General features: G+C 37.0%; 1 protein-coding gene across 1 annotated transcript in view; it reads right to left on the bottom strand.

The window, feature by feature from the left end:
- The window catches only part of ABCA13 (ATP binding cassette subfamily A member 13), a gene marked incomplete at both ends in the record, with an annotated part of 183944 nt that overhangs the window by 39173 nt on the left and 119126 nt on the right, over window positions 1–25645 (bottom strand). The window contains 7 exons of the mRNA XM_080609685.1: window positions 676–868; window positions 1151–1404; window positions 2246–2402; window positions 8184–8299; window positions 12246–12423; window positions 13198–13252; window positions 23533–23641. Of these exons, the coding sequence (XP_080465811.1) occupies window positions 676–868; window positions 1151–1404; window positions 2246–2402; window positions 8184–8299; window positions 12246–12423; window positions 13198–13252; window positions 23533–23641 (1062 nt within the window). The remainder of the gene's footprint in view (window positions 1–675; window positions 869–1150; window positions 1405–2245; window positions 2403–8183; window positions 8300–12245; window positions 12424–13197; window positions 13253–23532; window positions 23642–25645) is intronic.

The raw sequence follows: 25645 nt of genomic DNA, 5'->3' as shown, positions 1-25645 counted from the left end.
TACTATGCACCAGTATCTCATATCTTTGAATAGTATTTCTGAAATAAATATCTTCAATTCTTAAAAGCGCCAAAATCATGACAAAAAAAAAAAACAAAAAACAAAAAACAAAAAACAAAAAACCCCAACCCAAGCAAGTAAATGCTGTTCTGAAATCTTTAGAATTACCATATTCAGTGCTAAATTTCAGTTTATTAAAATAACATATTACTATATTGTGCTGTCTTAGTTTTGCCTGGGATAGAGTTAATTTTCTTCCTAGTAGCTATATTAAAATATGTGTGATGATATTTGCCTTAGTGACAAATTCAGGATTCAGTCCACAGTTTACAATTGAGCTAGGTACATTTTGCATCTCTTTAGACATTGAACTGCTATGCTACCTACTTGGTTTTTATGTTAGCTTATAAAACCGTAACTTAGTGAACATAAGCAAGAAGGAAAATTAAGGCCCTGATAAATGTATAACCCCCCCAAATAAGTGAACAGTTGCCTCTTAAACACCACCAGAGCTTCTGCTTTTGTACAGCTATTGATTTTCAGAAATTGCTACAATTGAAACTGTTCTGCTGCTATCTGCAGATCATTGATTATAGACACCCTGGGTGTGTGTGAACAATAGCTCAGAATGAAGTGTTATTTTCTGAAAGGGAAAAATAAAACAACCCTCTTTACCTCTCCCCTTGGTATTCCTAAGCTTATACTTTCCACAGCTGTGTTCTTCTTCTTGAAACCTCCATAACACTTCCTGAGGTTGTACAGAAGAAGGATATCATTACCAGTTCTTCCACCAAAGAGTCGCTGTCTCTCCATCTCTACATCAATATCTTCTGAAGGCATCACCATGCTGTTAGATGAACAATGACCCCTAAAACAGAAGATGATAACAAATAACTCATGGTAAATTGGACACTGATGTACTCTGGATAATTCTGGTTTATTTTCCTGTTTTCAATCTGTTAAATCCCTCGAATCTCAGCAGAATACAAGGAAGAGGGCAAATACCTTGTATTTTTTCTGCAATTTTCACTAATTTAGGTACATTATCTTATCAAAAGTATTTATGTTCAGGTGTTCAAAGTAATCCACTCTTTTCTTTCTTTAAAAAACAGTCATTGTCCACTATGGCAGAATACAAATAGTAACACACCTTGGTTTCTGGAGGAGATCCCAATGAAGAAAAAGTCGTAAAAGAAGGAATAGTGTTCCTTGCAGGGTCATTTCCACAAAAATCCAGCCCAGGAAATTCATCTCAAAGGGGCTCACATATGAATCTATTCCAAAATTGCTGGTCAGGTCAAACTTGATCTGATTGTACGAAAGTTCTATTAAGCCCTGGCCTAAGCAGAATTGTGGGAATACAATGAACACCCATTTGAGGATACTGTAGATGTTCTGCAAACTCTGTATTAAGATTCAACAAGAAACAGGGGGAAGGAAACAAAATTAGTTTTCACCAACAGCACATTAAGCACACTTACAAAGCTGGATACAGCATTCAAATCTCATTCAAGGTGAACTGATTTTGAAAGAGCATATTGTGAACTATTTTGGGTCAAGGTTCATTTATTTTAGACTGCCTAGGGCCAGAGGATTCTAATCTTAGTGAGGTTCACAGATAGTAAGAAAATGTGATCATTTTATTTTCTTAAAAATTTAATATTTGAATACAATTAATTCTAAATTACCAATTTAAACCCAAGTCTTTTCCATCAAATTGCTTAATTGCCATTATGAATAATGAAAATTACATACATGGAGTAAAAATGCATATTACTATTCATACAGCGCATTGCAGATCCTAGGAATGTGCAGCTTCTCTCTTATGTCAATATTATTCAAACACATTTTATAATGCATATAATCTATTTAATGGACCAGAACAGCTCCTATTATATGCCAATTACAGCTTAATGGTCTGGAAAACGTCAAGGTTTCAATTAACACTGTTTTTTCCATTATTATAGGGTGTTTGGTTTGGGGTTTTTTTGTTGTTGGGTTTTTTGTTCGTTTGTTTTCTGGGGGTTTTTTTGTTATAAACATGTTAAAATTCAAGATGGCAACAAGCAATACAGTATACACTAGGACAGGAAAATCACAAATTTTTAAAGCACATGTTTTTCTACTGGAAAAATTCTTGTCTGTGCATATGTATAAACACATATACATACACAGACATACACGCATGAACGTGTGTGCATACATCTTACTTACAGGTAATGTAAAGCAAAGGGTTTATACTGACCTGCACTCTAGAAATTATAGCTAACAAACGAGGTAAGAGAGTCACAAGCATGGTACACAAGCCAAATACAAAATTTAAGGAGACGTAAGAAATAAAAGCTACATCTGAACTTGAGAAGAATCGGGATACAAGATACATCCATGGCAAAGTTGCATATCTAAAAAGTTAAAGAAACAAAATTATTGCAAATAAGTTATGGGTTTGCCTCACACACACACACACAAAAAAAAAAAAAAAAAAAAAAAGGCAGTTCCAACACTAAGGAAAAAAAGAAATTACTCCTTATTTTTAAAATAAGCAAAAAAGTTTTTTGACCAAATGAGAAATAAGCACGAATTTGGGATATGTTTTTTTATCAAATTATCTTATGATTCTATAGACGTACACATAGCTGCTGCCATGTGATGGGCAGATATGATCCATTTTTGCGTATATTGACTGCATATCCTTATTTTCAGTGTTCTAGGAAGATCACAACACTGCTTCTTGAATGACTGCAAAACCAGCCATCTTAACAAGCCTCTACACAGAGATAGATTTAAAACCAAGTATTTGAAGCTTAAGTCATGAATGCTGAGGAATCAGCTTTTCTTAGAAGCTTTTTCCTAGTAAGAAAAAAGAACCAAACAAGGAAGGAGAGGGTGACAGTGTTACCTGAGAACTGAAATTTGTCAGAGATTATATAAGCATTTTTGTTACCTAAACCAGGTTATCAGCTAGTAGAATAGTAGCCATCAAAAATGAGTGCATAGTTACTTCATATCACAATGATGATGACAGTATTGCTCATGGCTACATAATTTTCAATACAAATCTTTAAAGAAGGAGGGAAGTCACCCTCCTTGCTGTCAAGCCAAATGATGCTTGTCCAAAACAGAGTGGTCTTATTTTTTATAAAAGGTAAGATATGCCTAGCCAGACTAAAAAGAATGCTCAGGCAATTTGATAACCATGAATGTGATGTAAAGGAAGTTTATTTTCTATTTAACATAAAGCAAGACGTACATATCTATCAACGAACAAGTATATAGACTGCAGGACAATAGGCATCAGCATAAACCATTCCATGATGTTGAATATATATGTACTATATATACATATAGTTGTATATATAAATACTTCTTATATAGTATTAATATGTGTATATATACTTGTTTAATAGTGAGCTCAATGCAAGAGAAACTAGACAAAAATCTGTGAATTTACTTCTTCATTGTTTTAAACAGTAGATTATGAGCCTCTTAAATTCGGTATTGTGTACTTTACAGATGAATTTTTTTTATCTAAAACCACCAAAATACTTTTCCTTAAGAAACAAGCTTTCAAATCCTGCTGTGAAATAATAAGGATGTTATCCTTAGTTTAAAAGAAGCTAAAGGTTAAATGACTTAGTGTTTGGGTCTCAAATGAAGACAGTAAGTATTCAAGACCACACTATACTTTTCAGTATCCTGTTGCCAGTCTTAATCACACAGTCTTTTCTTCTCTTCAGGCAGATGCCAAAATTACTGTTCTAAGTTTTGCTCTGAATTATAATACCATAAATAGAAGACAAGTCCAACTTTAGAAAAAGCACAGAAAAGAGACATGGTTTAAAGTGCTGTTACTCTGTGGTAAACGAAATCAAATTTTGTTTTTTTTTGCCTATAGCTGCTAAGAAATCAGTAAGACTTTCAGAAAACTGAAGTTGTATGATGTTCAAATGCAGCCTTTAAAGTAGCTGCCAATCATGCCTACATTTCTATTGTAACTTTCTTTTCCTTCAGCTTCAGCTGTAATTTGCTATTTTGTAAGTATCAAAGAGCATTTCAGACAAAACTGCTTAAGCAGTTAACGCTTCTGCTATCAGCTAAAAGAGGAGAAAAATGCAGCTTAGATAAGATACTATTGTATTTTTAAAGGAAATCAGTTTTAAAGTAGCACACTAGGAAATTGTTGATTATTCTTTTGAGCACACCTTTCTGGAATATAGTTTAACTTTTTTATATAACTGGGCTATTTTTATCTTTATTCCAGATCAGAAATGTTGCACAAGTTCACCCTGATGAGAAAAAATAAAATTTTTAAAACAAAAAATGTATTATGGAATGCAGATAAGTAAGAATGAAATGTACAGTACTGGGATAGGATAAAATGACCACAACAGGTTTCATCACATTTACTTTGGCTGAGTAAAGGGTACAATGGAAAGCGTGGCAGCTCTGAAATTTATCAGTGTCTATGAGACATGTTAAATTTACTGACTGCTATTGTATCTTTAATACATGTTAATACACATTGAATACATAGACCTTCTTGTTAAAAATAACTATAACATCTGTTATGTCAGCCAAAGCTGAACAGTACAGGAGGGATTATGCTGAGATGATTAAATTGCATCTGCAGTCAACAAAATAATTCCTGGAAAGCAGTCCAGCTTTTCAGTCAATGCTTCTTTCTTCTGAAACACCCAAACTTTACCTCAACATTTTGGTTAAAACAACACCAGCATAACCCTTAGCACCTGGGATTCAGTAGCATGCTGTGGGAAGGACCAAAAGCTATAGCACACCACAGAAAACATGTCATGACCTCAGCAGACATACAACTATGTACTGTATGGTTCATTTGCTGTTAAACTAAGATCTCTATAGATGTTCTTATGCTAGGGTCACAGCAGCTGGATTACAAGAAGGATTCAACAATTGTAAAGGTAATAAAAACAAGAATGAGTGTTAGTAGTGTGAAGTCTTTCCACAAAGACTGATAAGAATTTCTGCCTTTAATTTGCAGGAAACAATTTGTAGTAGTGCAAAAGGAAGGAGAAGGAAGATCATAGAATCATAGAATCATAGAATAGTTAGGGTTGGAAAGGACCTTGAGATCATCTAGTTCCAACCCCCCTGCCATGGGCAGGGACACCCCACACTAAACCATATCACCCAAGGCCTCATCCAACCTGGCCTTGAACACCGCCAAGAATGGAGCATTCACAACCTCCCTGGGCAACACATTCCAGGGCCTCACCACCCTCTCAGTAAAGAATTTCTTCCTTAGATCCAATCCAAACTTCCCCTGTTTAAGTTTGAACCCATTACCCCTTGTCCTCTCACTACAGTCCCTGATGAAGAGTCCATCCCCAGCATCCTTGTAGGCTCCCTTCAGATACTGGAAGGCTGCTATGAGGTCTCCACGCAGCCTTCTCTTCTCCAGGCTGAACAGCCCCAACTTTCTCAGCCTGTCTCCATACGGGAGGTGCTCCAGTCCCCTGATCATCCTCGTGGCCCTCCTCTGGACTTGTTCCAACAGTTCCATGTCCTTTTTATGTTGAGGACACCAGAACTGCACACAATACTCCAAGTGAGGTCTCACGAGAGCAGAGTAGAGGGGCAGGATCACCTCCTTCGACGTGCTGGTCACGCTCCTTTTGATGCAGCCCAGGATACAGTTGGCTTTCTGGGCTGCGAGCGCACACTGAAGCCGGCTCATGTTCATTTTTTCATCAAGCAACACCCCCAAGTCCTTCTCCGCAGGGCTGCTCTGAATCTCTTCTCTGCCCAACCTGTAGCTGTACCTGGGATTGCTCCGACCCAGGTGTAGGACCTTGCACTTGCCATAGTTAAACTTCATCAGGTTGGCATCAGCCCACCTCACAAGCGTGTCGAGGTCCCTCTGGATGGCATCCCTTCCCTCCGGCATATCAACCAAACCACACAGCTTGGTGTCATCGGCAAACTTGCTGAGGGAGAACTCAATCTCACTATCCATGTCACCAACAAAGATGTTGAACAAGACAGGTCCCAACACCAGTCCCTGAGGGACACCACTCGTTACCGGTCTCCAGCCGGACATCGAGCCATTGACCACAACTCTTTGTGTGTGGCCAGCCAGCCAGTTCTTTATCCACCGAGTGGTCCACCCATCAAATTGATGTCTCTCCAATTTAGAGACAAAGATGTCTTGTGGGACAGTGTCGAATGCTTTGCACAAGTCCAGGTAGATGACGTCAACTGCTCTACCCCTGTCCATCAGTTTCGTAGCCCCATCATAGAAGGCCACCAAATTGGTCAGGCAGGATTTCCCCTTAGTGAAGCCATGCTGGCTGTCACCAACCACCTCCTTGTTTTTCATGTGCCTTAGCATGACTTCCAGGAGAATCTGCTCCAAGAGTTTGCCAGGCACAGAGGTGAGACTGACTGGTCTGTAATTCCCCGGGTCATCCGTTTTCCCCTTCTTGAAAATGGGGGTTATATTTCCCTTTTTCCAGTCACTGGGAACTTCACCTGACTGCCATGATTTTTCAAATATGATGGCCAGTGGCTTAGCAACTTCATTTGCCAGCTCCTTCAGGACCCGCGGATGGATTCCGTCAGGTCCCATGGACTTGTGTACGTTTAGGTTTTTAAGATGGTCTCAAACCAGATCCTCTCCTACAGTGGGCCTAGGGTCCTCATTCTCACAGTTCCTGCGTTCACCTTCCAAGACTTGGGTGGTGTGGTCAGAGATTTTGCCAGTGAAGACTGAGGCAAAGAAGTCATTAAGAACCTCAGCCTTCTCCAAATCCTGGGTAGCCAGTTCTCCCAATATCTTCCGAAGGGGATGAGAGTGATACAGAGAGAAAAGTATGAACTTTGAATGTTTTATTTGACTTATTTGTGAGATCTTGACACCATGACTTCTAGAATATTACATACAAGTTTGACCGCCCTTGCCCAGGGAAGATGAGCTCAAACTGCAGTTTTAAGGAATATTAGAATTATCCAGGGAATGTGAAGGGCTTTTTACAAGAGAAGACTTAGCTTGTTTGGGCTTACAAAAAATATTTCATGAGGGAGAGTTATAAGGTATGGTGCTAAGCACGCTTAGGCTGGGATTTCAAAGAATACATCTAGCTATGGAGATATTGAAACAGTTTTCAAAAAAAAAAGAGTTGCTGGTGGTGTGAGATCTTGAAAACAGTTTCAAGACGAAATACAGTAAGTATGGGGTCTTTAAAGTGTTTATCTGAGACTCTTCCTGGAATGGAACATGTTTTGACCTTGCAGAAGTTACTTTCTACTTTTCTTCCCTATCATTCTCTCATGGAGCAGTTATATTTCATTATCTAAATATCTGTCTTGTAAGATATGCATTCCCTCCTACAAAGACAACAGCATTTAATTGCTTGAGATAAGGGAGAAACTTCTCAGAATGCATATCCTGCAATTATTCATCTTTTCTCACATCACCTGGAACTACACAGAGGAAGAGCTAAAGGAACAAAGTAGACAATTATTTTGATTGAGCCCAGGGCTTGACAGCTCTGTCTCTACAGAGAAATAAACCCTCTGTTTAAGCAGTTATTTTAACTTTTTGTAACTGATTTTTTCTTCACATAAAAATAAGGAAGAGGGTGATATGGGAGAATCTTCCTCTCTTACACTATTTGAAGACAAATCTCCAGACAGCCCAATAGTCCACAAAAGACAGACTTCTCATTGGAAATCCAAATTCCTGGAGCTATGTAAAATTACAGGTTTACAAAAAATGAGTAGAACTGTAATAAAACACAGCCACTTTTTACCTTTTTGATAGTATTCTGCACAGCTAAGCACCGAAATTCTGACCTGCTTATGTTACCATTCCCTCATTTTCTGGAAGATAACATACAACCAATTTCTAACAACAAATGACTGTTATGCAGGCTAAGTATTTTCCGAGACATTTCTAGTCCTTTTTTATTATTATTATTTTTCCTTTCTTTTTTTTTTTTTTTAAATGTATGAACAAGTCTTCCTTCACTTTCCCTGTATAACTTTCAAACTCATGTTCCAACCTGCACTCTCACTATCTGCTGCTGAATCATAATCATTTCAAAGGAAGGAAAATCATGCATCCAGCAGCAGGTGCAAACCAAATCTTCAATTTCTCCTTGTTTCTTACAAGCTGTAATTCCATAGTAGCATTTCCAATCACATACCCAAAGAGTATCAGCAGGAGAACAGTGGCTGCCAAGTTCTTTCGGAAAGTGAAGGCTGATAGCTGAAAGGCGCTAATAACACCAACACAAAGGGTGACTGGAACCATGTAAAACAGCTAGAAACAGAAATAAAAAGGCACTTAGCAGGTGAACATCTCTTACTGGTCTTTTTTAATTAGCATAGAAGAACTCTACAATTTAACAGTTCCAGATTTGCAATATAATTACACTATAAATAAGGAAGAATTAGGCAGAAGAGCTCTTAGATTTCATAGTCCACACTTGCTGTGAAACTGCCTCTTACACATATACACATGAAACAGCCTGACAAAATAAAATCTGACTACAGAATATTCCTCTTAATTCTATTTCTATTGACCTTTCCAATACATCCATTTAACAAGCTAACTCTTCCAGACAATGAGTCCATATAGGACCATTGCTCCAAAACATCAAATTATACTGTGAATACAGAGTCTTGGACTCAGAAATAGCAGTTTCACTGATTGGTGTTTTAGCCATAGGAGAATAGTAAGGATACAATTTTAAAAGATACTTTAATGAAGGACTATGTGTGTTGATGAAGCAAATGACAAGTTTTAATGGTGATAAACATAATATGTAGGAAAGTTACAATCATTACACAAGGGAACACAGTTTCTCTGTTGAGTCCTCGACATAATGGTAAGCAAATACTTTGGGGGACAGATGTTATTTGTACAGGGGATTCATATCCAAGTATTCAGAAGAGATAAGTTCTGCTTGCAACTAGCAATGGCAAGGTGTGAAAATTTGTGCTCAGTTCAATTCTCAGTGTCTTTCTCCTTGTGCACTGAAGCTGAGCTCATTAAAGCAGTGGCTGCCTCCATTTCTGCTTGTACACTATTTAAACCGATAATAATATAACTAAGATTCTGAGATGCAACTGCAATAGAGGCAAAAAAATCAAGGTCTAGCTAAATACTTAGTGTAGAACAACAACATTCTTACTGTTAAAATTGGGCTTTCATACTGAAGTACAATGCAAATCTGTTCAATTAAACCAGAAGGCGTCATTACTTTGCAAATGGGGAGACAGACATTTTTCTTAAAAGACAGGCAATGGAATGTGTCGTGGTTTAAGCCAGTCGGCAAGTCAGCCACACAGTTTCTACTCTCCCCTCGCCCCGCCCCCCAGAGGGATGGGGAGGAGAATCAAAAGCGTGTAACTCCCACAGGTTGAGATTAAAACAGTCCAGTAACTAAGGTATAACATAAATCACTACTGCTACCACCAGTAATAATAATGATAAGGGAAATAACAAGGGAAGAGAATATGATACCACCCGCTGAAAAACAAGCCCGACAGAGCAGAGAGCGTGCCCTTCCGGGAAACTCCCAGTCACCTCTCCCGGGCATGATGTGCTGTGGTATGGAATACCTCTTTGGCTAGTTTGGGTTAGGTGTCCTGTCCCTGCTTCCTCCCTGCTTCCTCCCTGCTTCCCCTCCTCCCAGGCAGAGCATGAGACTCACAAAGTCCTTGGTCAGGGTAAACATTCTGACCAGCAACTGCAAACATTGGCTTTATCAGTATTATTCCCAGGCCGAAAGTCAAAACCACAGTGCTGCACCAGCTACTAAGAAGGAGAAAAAGTGACTGCTGCTGCTGAACCCAGGACAGAATGAAATGTAGATAGATGTAATATTCTCATCTTGCTCACAGTGTACCTTATTCAGTACCATATACAAATGTCATGCCACTCTGTAGATATAGGTTTCAGTTTTGTTGGAGCTGTTTAAAAAAATATGGTAGAGAAGTCACAAAACATCTGAGTCCCTGTTATGTTTAATCAGACCAGGGACTTTTTTTCCCAGAAATAAATGGGTAATTTTAAACATTAAATCCTATTAGAAATCTTACCTGAAAACAGTGTGTTATAAAAGTTGGGCTTACACAGACAAAATAACCTTAATATTGCCCCTTAAGGGACACAGCTTAAGCTGAACAAAACGTCTCCATTTGTCAAGACATTTTCTTGGCACTTACACATCTTCCATTTGTTGGAATATAGCAAAGAATATCCTTCATATCTATAAATACAGTAAGAACAGCCTGATCCTCATGACAGCCATTTCATAAATCAAATACTTCTGCAAGTTTAATAAAGATTATGCTACCAATAATACAGGACACAGCCTGTAATAGTTAAAATATGTAGAGGAATTTCAAATTTGACAGTTCATATATTCATGTGTTAGTGTCCCTAAATGATCAGCAGCACAATTAGCATTTAAAGTAGCATCTGTTCTTTCCCAGATCATGATTGATCGTGCAGTACTGTGCTGAATTTGAGAGAACATTTTGAAAGGAAGAGATTGGCAGAAAATAATGAGGAGTTGACTTTTTTGCACAAGGAGAAACTGCATGATGAAGGACTGTTTTAAACCAAGCCCTCTTATCTGAAATGGCAGAAAAAGGAATACAAAGATCGACCAGCTAAGTAAATAACATTTGAAGAAATGTGTTCCTACTTTGAGCTTGCTCAAGTGTGAACATCCTGATTTCAAGCATGGATGGGTGAAGCTCTAACATTTCAGATTTATAACAATCTGAATGAGAACTGAGTATTCCAAAAATCTCTGTTCTTGACCAGGTTAGTTCATATTTTCATTTCTTGTGCTAGATTCCAGCCCTTTCTTCCATGACTCGTGTGTTAAGCAAGATGCAGAATGTTCATTTCTTCACTGGGCCAGAAATCTTTTTACTTTTTGAATAATCCAGGCAACTCCAATTGTTCACTATTGCCTCTGAAACCAATCTCCCAATCCAAAAGAGTTTGAGACATGAACAATCAACTAATGGCACCCTAGTTCATTAAAAATAGTAATTCTATCTCTTTCCCAGAAGCAGATGACCTAATCTCAAACTCCTGCCAAACACTCAACTAATACTATAGTTAGCCTCATGACAAACAAATTATGAAAAAGCTTTTCAGTAAGAGATGTATATGTATGCCTTATTTATATAGATACACAGAGATTATACAGACATATAGTGGAGAAATTTTTAATTTTAGTTTTTAAAGAGTCACCTTTGAAAAAGATATTTGAAGATAATTTGTGGAATTCACGCTTAAATGGAACTCAAATGAGCTTCATTATATAGATTAAAAATTAGTGACTGGAGACTAGCAGTGACTTGAGAAAGTTAATTCTATTTCACCAACTTTGGTTATTGGCCTGAAGAGAAAGCAACTTCTCAGGCTTGAAGAAGGTAAGCATAAATTCCTGTTTCTTTTAAATATGTTGGCCTGAATCTGACCCACCAAAATCAGGTCTTAGTAGCATTCCTGTCTTTACATTTGATTAAAAAGGATAAGATTTAGGGAAAAATAACAACTTTTATGGTATTTTCAAAAAAGAAGATTTTCAGATTTCTTAATTAACTGCATATAGACAATACTATTTGCAATGCCAACAATTTTAGAAGTTATTTGGCATGAGAAAAATATTCAGGACAAAGACTTCACCAATTTTTGATCTAGGCCATTCTATGTATATGAATCCATAAATAACATTTTCTACTGTCTATCTTGCCATAAATAAAAGGTACCAGTTAAGAGTATCTGTTATATGACCCACCAACAGACAAGATTATTACGCTTTTAAAGTAGCTAAGCAGTATATTCAGGTCTCTCCAGTAATCTGAAAGATTTTGCCAATGGCAAATCAAGGCACAGAAACTCCTATGGACTTCTGTATTGAAGATTCTGTCTGTCTAGGTTGTTTAGCAAGCTTTCTTTTATTTGTTAAATACTGCAGGTACCTAAAGCTAGCATATAGTTTACCTAAAAATTCAACTTTGGAAAACAAAGAACACAGTGCCTGCCTTCAAGAATTTTATGTAGCAGTATTAAAGTAGCAATTGTATCCCAATGCTTGTTATCATGGCAGCCAAGAGCTGTTGATCTGCACAGTTAGAATCTTATTTATGTGTCTTGTGACCATATCTCTTTTTCCTCATTTATGACAAACTAATTAAAAATTTATATCTGAACACGTGCTACCCCACATGATACATACCATATCACAGCAGAAGTTACCAAGCCAGTAAGTTTTGTAACCCAGGCCAACAATGTGCTGCAGGCGTTTTGTGCCAGACACTCTGTCTTTCACTATGGCACTTCCAATGGATGCGGTAAGGATAGAGAAACCCAGCATGATACAGAGTGCTACTCCACACTGACGAACGTTCTCCATTCTAGAGTAGAATATAAAATGGCAAAATGAAAAAACAATGGGGAGGTGGTGTGTGTGTGTGTGTGTGTATGAAAAAACCCAAATATTTTCCGGCCCAGCTTCTCACCGAAACAACACTAGACAGTAGGACCTTAATCCTGTTTACAAACACCGTGTCTGTACACTGTCAACATCTAATTAGAGAACAGGAGCAAGATGATGTGTTAAGAGTTAAAGAACACAGTATATGTTTAAGTCTGAATAGTAAAGTGAAGCTTTGGCAGATAGAATCATAGAATCATAGAATAGTTAGGGTTGGAAAGGACCTTAAGATCATCTAGTTCCAACCCCCCTGCCATGGACAGGGACACCTCCCACTAAACCATGTCACCCAAGGCTCTGTCCAACATGGCCTTAAACACCACCAGGGATGGAGCATTCACAACTTCCCTGGGCAAATACTTCCCCCCTTTACAGACAATTAAAATTCAAAAACTTGGCAACCTTTTGAAGCAGCTAACCTGTTTGAAAATGTCATGACCTGTTCGCAAACACCGTAAAATGCAGTCAGTGTAAATTCGGTATTTTTCTCTACAAAATAGTGGAACCATATCTGACATAAACACTAGACTTGGCATATAAACACCAGAGTAGAAAAAGTGCTTCACTCAGTGGAACAGAATTGCATCTATCAATCAAGTCACAACATCTATTGCATGAAAAATACATGGTTATTAAATAAATATTTTCAATTGTCTGCTCATGCAGCTGTTATATATGTTAAGAGTTATCTCACATTTTGTCCTCATCCAGCAAGGCTCCTCCATATGGTTGGCTGTAAAGTGTCATCCCTGTAAAAAGAAGAATAAATATGAAATTAAAAATTCACAAAAAAAAAAAAAAAAAAAAAAAAGGCACACCTCAGATAGACTGAAACTGTAACTGTAGAGCTTTAAATAAAAAGATACCCAGTTTGGGAAACCAGGAAAAATCCTTACTAGGCAATGCATTCTTAGGCTTATTTTGGTTCTTGGTACCACCAGCCTGTAACAATCTAGAATCTGAACTTCAGAGTTGGAACATAATTTATGGACAAAAAGATGTGGCTTTTTGCTTTATTTGTTTCCAAGCAAAGAAAAAAAAATGTGTGTGTGTGCACAAAACTTTATCAGTGAAAAAGCTGCTGTCAAAGCATCATGAAATTATTTGGGTTGGAAGGGACTTTAAAGATCACCTAGTTCCAAACCCCCTGTCACAGGCAGGGATGCCTTCCACTAGATCAGGTTGCTCCAAGCCCCATCCAGCCCGGTTTTGAACACTGTGAAGGATGCGGAAGCCACAGCTTCTCTGGGCAGCCTGTTCCAGTCCTTTACCACCCTCACCATGGAGAATTTCATATCTAATCTAAACCTACCCTCTTTCAGTTTAAAGACATTACTGTCCAACCGGTCTTGGTGCAGTTCCAGACTTATTTCTGCATGTGTACCTGATAGGGGTGCCAGCTGTAATGTGAGATCAGACATTAGCACTGAGAGATCAAACTAGCACTGTCCGATTAGGGTATCTAAATAAATCCATGCTGTTTCCAATTTAAAAATAATTAATTAAAATCCATCCTAGCAGTATTATAATCTTCCCACTATCTTTGGCAAAGAAATAAATTGTTGGTAGCCTTAGATGGATTCTACAGGGTGCCATTTAATTGAACACATTTTGTAATACTTTGATATAGTCCAGTTGTATCAAGACAAAAATTGTCCTCATTCTAGTAAGAGGTGCAGTCTGACCAAGTAGATCTATGCATTTATTTTTGCCCCTTTTATTCTTCATTCCACATCTTAAAGCCAAAGGAATTTAATAGAAGCAGAGAGGAACATCAGTAAGTCACTGTGTGGTAAAAATCTGAACAGAAGATGATGATTAACTTGCACAAGGCAAAGATTTTTTTCAAAGAGTTAAAAGCCATACAACGAAGCCCAATAGTAGTTAACAAATCAAAACAAGATTCAAGCTGATAAGGTTTTGATTCATCACTAGTAGATAGATGTGCTATTTGCAGAAGTCTTTCATGTCATTTGCTTAGAGGGACTGTTTAAAGTTTTCTTTGTTTTTCATTTGCACCATTTTTTTTAACAATAGTTGCTATTTGTTCAGAAGTAAAAAACAGCATATCAGAGAAAACTGGAACCAAGTATAAGCTGAAATTTCATTTATGTAAAGTAGAATGATAGAAAAAAGCTTCATTCAGAGAATTTTTTTTCTAAGCTTTGTCAAAGGTTGAATGGATGTGTGCATATTGGAAGAGTGTCTTTAATCCATATATATATGTATATATAGTACCTATTGAATTAGAAATTAATAGCCAAAAATAGAAGCTTTTGGACAATGGGAATCCTGATAATTTCAGAAGCACTAAAACTATAAGTTAACAGCACTAAATGTGCTTCTTATACTCACTAGTGTTCAGCTAAATTATCAAAGAGCAGAAGTACGTCTTGAGCTAAGTTCTAGTTATAGAGGATCTTCCCACAGTTGTTAAGATGCTGTCTTCATGATCAAGAATCTGAATGCTCTAACCAAGCTGTCCTCCCCAAAGTTTCAGGAGACAGAAATCCTACAGTAAAATTGCTCTAGCTCAAGAGAGCTGATTTTTACAGATTGCAAACCTTACTGCCCATGATTAGGAAATGCCAAGACTTGGATACCTCTAGGTCTTACTGATTCACATCCCTTTTCCCAGAATTTAGACACAGATAAAACTGTCATGTGGACTGTGGTACAGAATTATTGTCCATAAGGTATCCAGAACTGAGACAGTTTGCCAGGACTTCAGAAAGGTTCTCTAATATATTCCAGGAATTTATCCAGGCTGATCTGAATTTTGTCCCACTGCTCTACTCCCATCAACTACCTGTTGTATGCAGTAAGAGGAATATGCACTAGCAAAAATGGCTACGACTCCATCTTTGTGCAATTTTCCATGCAAGTGAATTCATGCTCATAAACATAGGTTTGCCCACTTGTACATTTTGGGAACCTGTTCAATGAATTTTATAGAGGAGAATCATCTGCACTGCTGAAACTTTCAAAAAGAACCACAGGGAATTAATGAAACATGCAAAACACAAAGACAAAGATAACATCAAATATTTTATAAGGAATGAATGACTTCTGCTCAGGAATATTAATGTGTCTGGAAATAATTTTTCTCCTGAAATCACCATGGCCTGTCCCTATTAAATGCACAGATCCCAAGAGGATACCAACAAAAGTTCCAGATTACTGCAATGTATTAAAGCCTACAACAGTTGATTTGGGTTCCACACGCAGAAAATACATTGATATAAAACTTTCTAGTATAGAATAAACAGAGACTGAAAAAGAGATAATTGCTGGGGAAAATAAAAAAAACCCCAACATTAAATAACATAATGCTCATTGCAGTCTTGTATTGTACAATACTAATCAAAAAGCAAATTGCACTTAACTGATATAGAATCATAGAATCATAGAATAGTTAGGGTTGGAAAGGACCTTAAGATCATCTAGTTCCAACCCCCCTGCCATGAGCAGGGACACCTCACGCTAAACCATGTCACCCAAGGCTCTGTCCAACCTGGCCTTGAATACTGCCAGAGATGGAGCACTCACAACTTCCCTGGGCAACCCACTCCAGAGCCTCACCACACTCACAGTAAAGAACTTCTTCCTTATATCCAGTCTAAACTTCCCCTGTTTAAGTTTGAACCCATTACCCCTTGTCCTCTCACTACAGTCCCTGATGAAGAGTCCATCCCCAGCATCCTTGTAGGCTCCCTTCAGCTACTGGAAGGCTGCTAGGAGGTCTCCACGCAGCCTTCTCTTCTCCAGGCTGAACAGCCCCAACTTTCTCAGCCTGTCTCCATACGGGAGGTGCTCCAGTCCCCTGATCATCCTCGTGGCCCTCCTCTGGACTTGTTCCAACAGTTCCATGTCCTTTTGATGTTGAGGACACCAGAACTGTACACAATACTTCAAGTGAGGTCTCACAAGAGCAGGATCACCTCCTTCGACGTGCTGGTCACGCTCCTTTTGATGCAGCCCAGGATATGTTTGGCTTTCTGGGCTGAGAGCACACACTGAAGTTGGCTCATGTTCATTCTCTCATCGACCAACACCCCCAAGTCCTTCTCTGCAGGGCTGCTCTGAATCTCTTCTCTGCCCAACCTGTAGCTGTGCCTGGGATTGCTCCGACCCAGGTGTAGGATCTTGCACTTGGCATGGTTAAACTTCATCAGGTTGGCATCAGCCCACCTCACAAGCGTGTCAAGGTCCCTCTGGATGGCATCCCTTCCCTCTGGCATCAACCAAACCACACAGCTTGGTGTCATTGGCAAACTTGCTAAGGGTGCACTCAATCCCACTGTCCATGTCACCAACAAAGATGTTGAACAAGACAGGTCCCAACACCAATCTCTGAGGGACACCACTCGTTACTGGTCTCCAACTGGACATCGAGCCATTGACCACAACTCTTTGCGTGCGGCCATCCAACCAGTTCTTCATCCACCGAGTGGTCCACCTATCAAATTGATGTCTCTCCAATTTAGAGACAAGGATGTCTTGTGGGACAGTGTTGAATGCTTTGCACAAGTCCAAGTAGATGACATCAACTGCTCTATTCTATTTCCTTCAATAGAAGAGTCCCAAAACGTAATTGCTCTCCTGAAAAGTAGCAACTATTTTCTACACTCAATTTGCATTCAAATCATGAGGATGAAACAAAGAATTGCATTTTTTAAAACTTACACATGTAACTAAGATTAAATTTCCCAGGGTTGCTGAATTACAGTTAAACAAAGTAGAACCAGGTTAAGTTCAGTTTTATGTTAGAACTAAAATTCTAGCAATGTACTAAATATAATAGTTTCCTTACTTTTTTTTTTTTTTTTTTTTTTTTTGCAATTAGTCTGCAGCACGAGAGTCTTCTGCGTTTGCTACATTTTTTAGCAAATTATTTCTTCCTTCCCCCGTCATCCAAAAATAGACAATGAATTTATGTAAAGCCAACAATCTGACTATGATTCACAAACGGAAAAAAAGTTCTTTTGAACCTAAGGGGGAATAGACTATCTTCCAATAGGAAAATAAGCCAACACATTTGATATAAGCTATTTGCTAGTATCTGCATTTTTAAATAATAATACAAAATTAAAAAAAAATCTGTGTACTTTTATAATCTGTCTCTTTCTAGATTTCTCTCAACTAGACCATCTTTCTTTACATATATCTCTGTCCCAATATAGCTGTTAAAATGATGTAAGGTGTACTTATCAATGCTTTCTTGCCTTTATATGCCTTTTTACTATGTAAAGCTGCTATAATGATGCTCATTAAGTTGAAAACTAAACACAATCTTTGAGGACTTAAAATAAAAACCATAAATGACAGATAAACCAAGAAATTTCAAATGACAAAGCTCCTATTAAACAGATATATGTGGTGTTTATGCAAGGATTTTTTTTAAGGCTTATATTGGTAAGCCTGTACGAACAGCCTTCAAAGCAAATTTTACCAGATCAGTATTCACAAGGGAAAAATGAGACAGGCAATATCAACTGATATGGTATGATTCAGTCCTAGATCTCTGCTCCTTTTCATAAATTTCTCCATATAAAATTGTTTCTTTCACATCTACAGATTGCCATTTCATTCTCATGACTTAAATACAACCAGAATTTTCCCAGTCATCCTAAAATATGCTTTGTTTATGTTCTTGGCATGGAGCAGGTGACATTATTTTTACAGTGACAATTTAGGTTTCTTTGTGAGCACAGGTGAAAAATTGTGATAGGCACCAATTCTAATCTTTATAAAGCCCTGCATAAGCAGTGCAAGAACAGGGAAAACTGTGATGATAGAGATCCTTGTTCTGTATCAGGATTTTAATGCTGTATTCAGAGTGTAAGTGAACACCATGATGTCAAGACTTCTTTAGACCTTTCAACCTTCTCCAATATAAAAATGAAGAGCTTGAGAAATGAAAGGCACTGCTTCCGTGATTAGAATGAGGTCAAGAAGAAGGCATCTCAAAGAAAGAAACATGACTGTATACATATTAATTGATATATGTGCGTGTGTAGTTCTGTAAAAGAATGAGGCCAGATGTCAATCCCAACAGAGAACACAAGTATAACAAATTATTCTGGTAACATAATTTTTTAGCTAGTTTTCAGCTAAACCCCTTTTTTGTTCTTTCCTCAGTTTAACTGCATTTTTTGGTGTGGGTTTTATTTGGTTGGGGAGGTGCTTGTTTTTTCTTGGGGAGTGTGGTGGGCTGGGGTTTTTTTTAAGAAAAAGGCTTAGTTACTATCTCTTGGTTTGGTCAGTGGAAGACTTATCTTTACATAACTGAGAAAAGACATTTTTAACAGACTTTCAAGCCACATTAGTAAGGAAAAAAGAAGAGGGTAGTCAGAACATCACAGTTTAACTATAAATTGCACGAGGGGCGAGGAAGATATTTGCATTGGAAGTGTCACCAGGAGCTCCATGCTACATGCTTAATAGTAGAAGAAGCAATAAACAATTAATTGTGCCCTCTTCAGCTTCTCTATGATTTCCCCTTAGTCTTCTCCCATCTAGGCTGAACAATGTCATTCCTTTTCTAACATTGTTCTCACTTAAACAAATTTTAGATTCTAATATCTTAAAAAGGCATTCCTAAACTCATGAAAAAAATTCTTTATGTTATAAGCATTACAACATTCTGTAGAATAAAATAAAATTCTTTTACATTTTGGATAGGACAGTTTACAGGAAAAAGGAAAAAGCATTCATATTTTAGACATTTGAAAAGAACAGTAGCTTGGTTGTAGTAGGAAAAATCCTGCCCTGTTACCATTCAAGAGCTGCACAACTCAAGATACCTTTCCCCATGCCATCGTGCAAATGGTATCTTCAAGAGAAAGTGCTCTAGGTCTTCTATTTCAAATCTAAACCACCTGAGCATTTGTCTGCAAAGAAAGTCACATGCAATTTGGCATAGTCTTAGAGACTTGGAATGTTTCATTCCTATAAGTCATAAATACCACAAGTCACTGGTAGCCCAGTCCATTCTGCCTGGGTGCAACTTTCCACATAATCACATTTATAAAATCTGTGGTTTTGGAGTAAAAATTATAAGAGTGATATGAACCAAGCAGTACTTTTTCAGCATAGGGTGGAGAGAGAGAAAAATCTTAGCAGTCTTCAAGCTTATATGCTGTCACTATAGGGTAATCAGAGCTATCCTTGAGTATATTTCATGGTTCTCCACTGTATTTTGAGGGTGTCTGAGCCCATCTCTTGGCACTCTTTTGTAAACTATCTCTTTTTCCTGTCACATAGCATGCTGAGTACACGGATCAAGTGCAATTTGGATCTGTGCTACTAATTATAAATATCAGGATTGTTACAGACTTGAATAGGAGACCAATCTAGCTTTTTTTATTCCACACTTTTCAGTTCAGATTAGAATAAAATAGCTTAGAATAAAATAAAATAGTATGTATAATAAAATGAAGGTAGCATGTATATATGTTTTTACAAAGTCGTCTTTGTGGGGATTTAAAATTTATGGTGAGATTTCTGTTGGTGTAAAACAAAATATTATTTTTTACTGAAAAATACATGAACAATTGAGAATTTCACAGGCAGCACCCTCAGTACTAATTTATATTTTAATTTCCCCCCCACTAACTAGATATGGTTAAGAAGATTCCTACTAAATGCCATTTCAGTTCAGTTTGAAAAAAGGATTAAAGTTATGATTTGAAAAGCAATCAAGAAACTATACAGTCACTTTCCACCAAAACTCAGTTGAAAATGGGTCTCTTGATCCTTTCAGCTCCTTTGAAGAGCTGAATCTGAAATAAATGTGGATGCTATATGAACGCTTACAATGAGCCCTAGGATGAAAGGGTTTTAAAAAAATCAATGACTTCAATAGAAGTCTGAGATGGGGCAGCTGCATCGCACAAGGCCTTTCTATATTGATACATTTCTGTTCTTTGAGTAATGATGTAAGAACTTTCTTTGACTGCCGTACTTTACAGACATCATTATAGATGACTACCACTCCTTTTTCTTTATATAATCTTACCCTAAGAGGAAGGTAATAGTCCTTCCCCTATATTCAAGCACAATAAATACGTTCTGACTCAACTCTACACAACTGTGAAAAATAACATAGGTCTTCATGAGTATTTCTATCTTAAGCTGAAGCAAATAACATTGCCTTTTAGCTTTCTAATCTTCTTCATTAATCCATTTTTAATTTGTTCACAATTACACTATCTAGTTGTAGAAATGCAGCATTTCAGAAAGAAATTTAAAACCATACAAATATCATTCACAGAAGCTTGAAGACCAGCCAGGACGGATATTTTGTCAAAACCCCAGTCCATCTTATCTTCTCTGTCAAAATATTCTCGCTTTTTTTCAATTGTTTAAAGCATTTATTTTCCTTATCTGTCACTGAATTTATAACCACTAGAAAACAAAATGCATCTGGTTTCCTTTCCAATGAGTTAGATTTTTTTTTCACAATACAAACAGAGACTTACATGATTATGAAATAGAGATGGCTATCTCCATGGTAGAGAAGATGAGCTAATTTTATACAAGAAGTATTCCTGAACTGCTGTTCCAAAATAGACATCTGATCCAATAACTGTGATAAACTGATGTAATTCAATCTGGCTGTCTTCAGTTGCTCTATCCACTTACATGCACCTCCAGCTGGCGCACACATTTTCTTCAACAACCATTCCACTCTTTACATGAAAATTACAAGACACAAACATTGTAATTTTCCAAGGATTCTCATGGAGAAGCTTACTGATAATCTCATATGGGAGGTAAAAGAGAAATCTTTCCACTTGCAAAGAAAGGATTTGAAGATCAGGTTACACAAGAATAAAAACAATGTATTTTTATCACCAAACAACTATCATTTTCTGCTCCTGTGTGTTCACAGTGATCAAGAGTCAGTAACTTGGACTGACACAAGAAAAACAATCATCCATTTTTTTCAGTTTTTTGAACAGATATAAATCCATCAGGATATAAATCTGTACAAGATATCCTCTGCAATCTTGGGTTACAACTTCTTCCTTCGAACTCTCATACAAAATCCTAAGTCTAGATTCCCTGTATACTCTTAACTGAACAAAAGACATTAAACACAAACGTTTAGCCTTCTTTTTAGCTTCTTGTCACTAAAACTGTCACACACTGGGACCAGTACTACTGATCTCCTGTGAAAGTTACCAGGTCTATCCCTGCAAGTAAAGCAGGTAGAACTAAGCACATTGTCTGCAATGACTTCCTTCCTCTGGAGAACCTGGAAGAACTTCAGCTGGGTTCATGCTCAAGAAATAGCCGTAGGATATAACTACTAAGTGAAAAGGTTCCTCGGTATTTATATGAGCATTTAAATAAGCTGTTGGCCTCTTCCAGAGTTGTTTCAATATCACAGTAGTTGCTACTCTGTTTACATCCTTGGTAATACCATGGTAATGTTACCTCATCTACATGATTTTTGAACACTTCCAGAGAAATTCCACCATTTCCCTGGGAACCCTGTTCCAATACCTAATAACCCTTGTGGTAAAGAAATTTTTCCTAAACCTCCCCTGGTGTAGCTTGAGACTGTTTCTTCTTGTCCTATCACTTGTTACCTGGGAGACCAGCTGCCTCCTCATTCCATCCTTCTTCCAGATAAGGTCCCCCTAAGCTAGCTCTTCTCCATCCAGTGTTTAGCACTGTCTTTCTTATAGTGTATCTATTTATACAACAGTGTAAAATATAACATTCCACAGTCCTTGAAACAACTATAATTTTATCCAACTTTAATCTGGATAGTAAATCCAAACTTCTCCATAACAGGTATAAAAATAAGGGTACTTAAACACTGATGTTCCAGAATGAGATATCTAACACTACAAGCCAACATCAGTACAATTAATGAAGTGCATGGAAACTTGATTAAAAATCTATTTCTATTAAAAATTATCATTAAAATATCTGATTTAATTTAATTCAAAATATCTGCAGAAATATGTTACCTTTGATTCATTTTCATAATTAATTTAGAAAAATAAAACCCCAACCATGTTGAAGGCAAGTAATTATTCTTATTTCATTGACATTCTGGAAACTTTTCTTAAGGAAGTTCTGTTTTCTGATACTTAGGATTCCTTTCCCTTTGCAGTGACTTTCACCTTTCTGCTTCCTTTGCCATCGTAAACACACTGAAAATCATTTTACCATCACAGACAACTAACCTACCTTTTAAAAAACTCTTAGCCATTGGTCATGAGCTTCCTTTAAATTTCTCTAAATCAGATTAATTTCTGCTAAACAGAATTTTAAGAACAAAACAAACTCGAATGAACAGAGGTTAACCTGAACTACTAAACCCAGATTTCAAGCTAGACTTCAACATCCTAAAAGTTCACCTGTGTCAACAGCTGATTCTTGAGCTCCAGTCAATTTTTATTAAAGTCAGTTTGTAAATCTTTTCATTTTATTAGTTCTCATACAGTTCAGGGGTATGTGAATCAGAGAATTCAGATGTCAAATATATTAATCTCTTTTTTTTGTTACATACAATAGTAAGATATACCAGCCTTTCCCATTCCTTGGATAACAGGATGCTATTGAACATTATGCTGCAGTGTGAACTTACAGGATACTCTGGGTTTCACCTCAATATTTACATAAGGAGATAAAGTGGCAAAGAAGTTATAAATCCATAACCTGTTGTCTATTTAAGCAAGCCCTAGCAGTGGTTTCACAGGGACTAACATCCCAAGTGTAGGAAACCAATTTACACTTATTTCACAGGAATATCCTTTGAAAGAAATTCATACGGCATAATGAGCTATAAATTAAAATTCTACCTTATTGTGTACTACACTCTTCACACACACACACACAAAACCCTCTTCTTTTTAATTAAAAGTTCCACTTTCTTATCTCCCAAGAAATGTGTGACTCCGCAATTCTACTTTATATTATGAAATATTTTAATACTTAAAATTATTTTAGTTTATTTCAAAATCATTTTTTAAAAGATATGAAAAAAGACTTAAAGAAGGACTATTACCATACTGTCTCCAATCTACATTAGGAGGCAAATTCAGCCACAGAATGAAGTTGTTGAGTTCATTTAAGTAGGATGGCAGTGCATGGAAACCTTTCTGGTTGTACCATACCTGGAAGAGAGAATGGAAATTATGAATCAAAACTTATTTGAATCTGAATGCCTAATCTGAAGTTTCCCATATGTTTAAGAATTTCATAAAGATGTCTAATTCTCCTGTTATGACACCTATTTAAAGGTGAAAGTTAACTAGGCAGAACAGAATCAGTTAATTTGTACAGGTCTTTCAACAGCATGCAGCAGTTTGTTTTCTACTGTTGGAGCTGTGCACCTATGTTAATTATTAAATTGAGATTCTCTGATTTAATGGAACACTCTGTCCCTTTCTTTACACACATTTAGTCAAATAGCTAGAAGAAAAACAAATCAAAAGGAACATTTTCCAATTCAATTGAAAATACAAATAGATGAGTAAAACTAGTGTTTACAAGCAGAGAACACCATTGAAATTCCAAAAAGACATATCTAAATAATACCTGCAAGTGACACACAGCAGAAAATATCTAGGAATGGGATATCCTAGAATGTGGGGAAAAAAAAGAATCAAGGAGGCACTGGTTACAAATATTCCATAAAAGGCAAAGCTGCATCTCCACCTTCAACAAGCAATCAGTGATTTATTAGGCACGGACGACATTAATATAGACAAACTTTAAGGCAGACAAGGCAAACCACTCTTTCTGTGGAGCAGAGGGAAGCAATTATCATGTAACATATAATTTGTCCACAAATCATGCAGAATCACCCCAAGCTGATAAATATACCCAAATTTACACTTCCATGTGCTAGAAGAATCGTTGCTGAGAGACTGATGTGTCCCTAAACTGAAAATACTGAGGTTTGAGTTTGTTTGAGTTTTGTTTTGCCTTTGAAAATCGATTCCATGCCTATGCCTCATTACTGTTAATCACAGTGCCTTTGAACCGCATTATCCATAATGAAAACTAGGTCAAATTATTATATATGTTTGTTTTCAGTTTTAGTGACATGTTTAAAATCATCTTTGATTGCTATCCTTTCCTCACTCTAAAGCAGCCTTTCATCTCCCTCTTTTTTATATACAGTTGAATGTCTCTTAACCTTTTCCTATTTGATATGAGCTATTTGCTAATCTGCATTTTGTACATCTGAAGATGATGGTGGGCAATTCTAACTTTGTGTCTGGATTCTGATTCATACTGCAAAGTGCACAAGGTTTAATATAGGCCTTTCTTGCCTTAACACCCTACTTCTAGGATTTCAGTTTTCTTAGATTCTTTGCAAAATTACCATGTATACAGTTACATTTGGAAACTTCCCTGAAGATTCTTTTCTCATCACTCTGATGCTGTTCTCTTCTAGTGCTCTTCCATACATATATGTGCCTTTTCTTAATACTGGGTAAACTTCCAGACTGGGGGTTTGGGCTGGGGGTGGTATGCATTTATTTGTTCATTTATTTATTTATTTATTTGCTTGCAGATAACTGTTTTTTCTTTCTAGTGTCTGGCTACAATCCTTATCTGGACACTAGTTCCAGACTTTGACCATTTTTCCTGTTGCATTTTACTACATATTTCCCAGTGCAGGTTGTCCAGTCTTCAGTTCTATTTCCTTGTCTTAATGATTATTTTCTTCCAATTTATTTTTCTGACTACCTACTTGTTTGGATCTCTACATTGTACTCTACTGTGAGGCAAGGTTTACAGCACTCTAATTGTCCATTCAGTTTCCTCCCATCTATCCTATATCATGCTTTCGAATTCCACTCTGAGCTCCATGTCATTTCTTCCATGACTCTCACCTTTTAATCTTCTTTGCCGTAAGCTCTGTTAGTCATTATCTTTTAAATTAGCAGCTTTGGTCTACCACTGCTTTTGCTTGTTTTCACATTAGCTATTCTTCTTTATGTGGTCTTCACATCTGCTTGGAATCTCAACAGCATCTTACATCACCACATTTAAAGAAAAAAGTATAAATCCCAAACTCATTCCCCTTTTGCAAATTCATATGCAACTCCTTTGTTCTCCTTTAGTTCAGTTCCAACAAATTCCTACACAAACTAGATCTCCCATTC

This window comes from Psittacula echo (assembly GCF_963264785.1).
Source record: "Psittacula echo genome assembly, chromosome: 2".
Lineage (NCBI taxonomy): Eukaryota > Metazoa > Chordata > Aves > Psittaciformes > Psittacidae > Psittacula > Psittacula echo.
The sequence above is the reverse complement of the archived record's forward strand: the minus strand, read 5'-3'. Positions and strand labels throughout refer to the sequence as shown.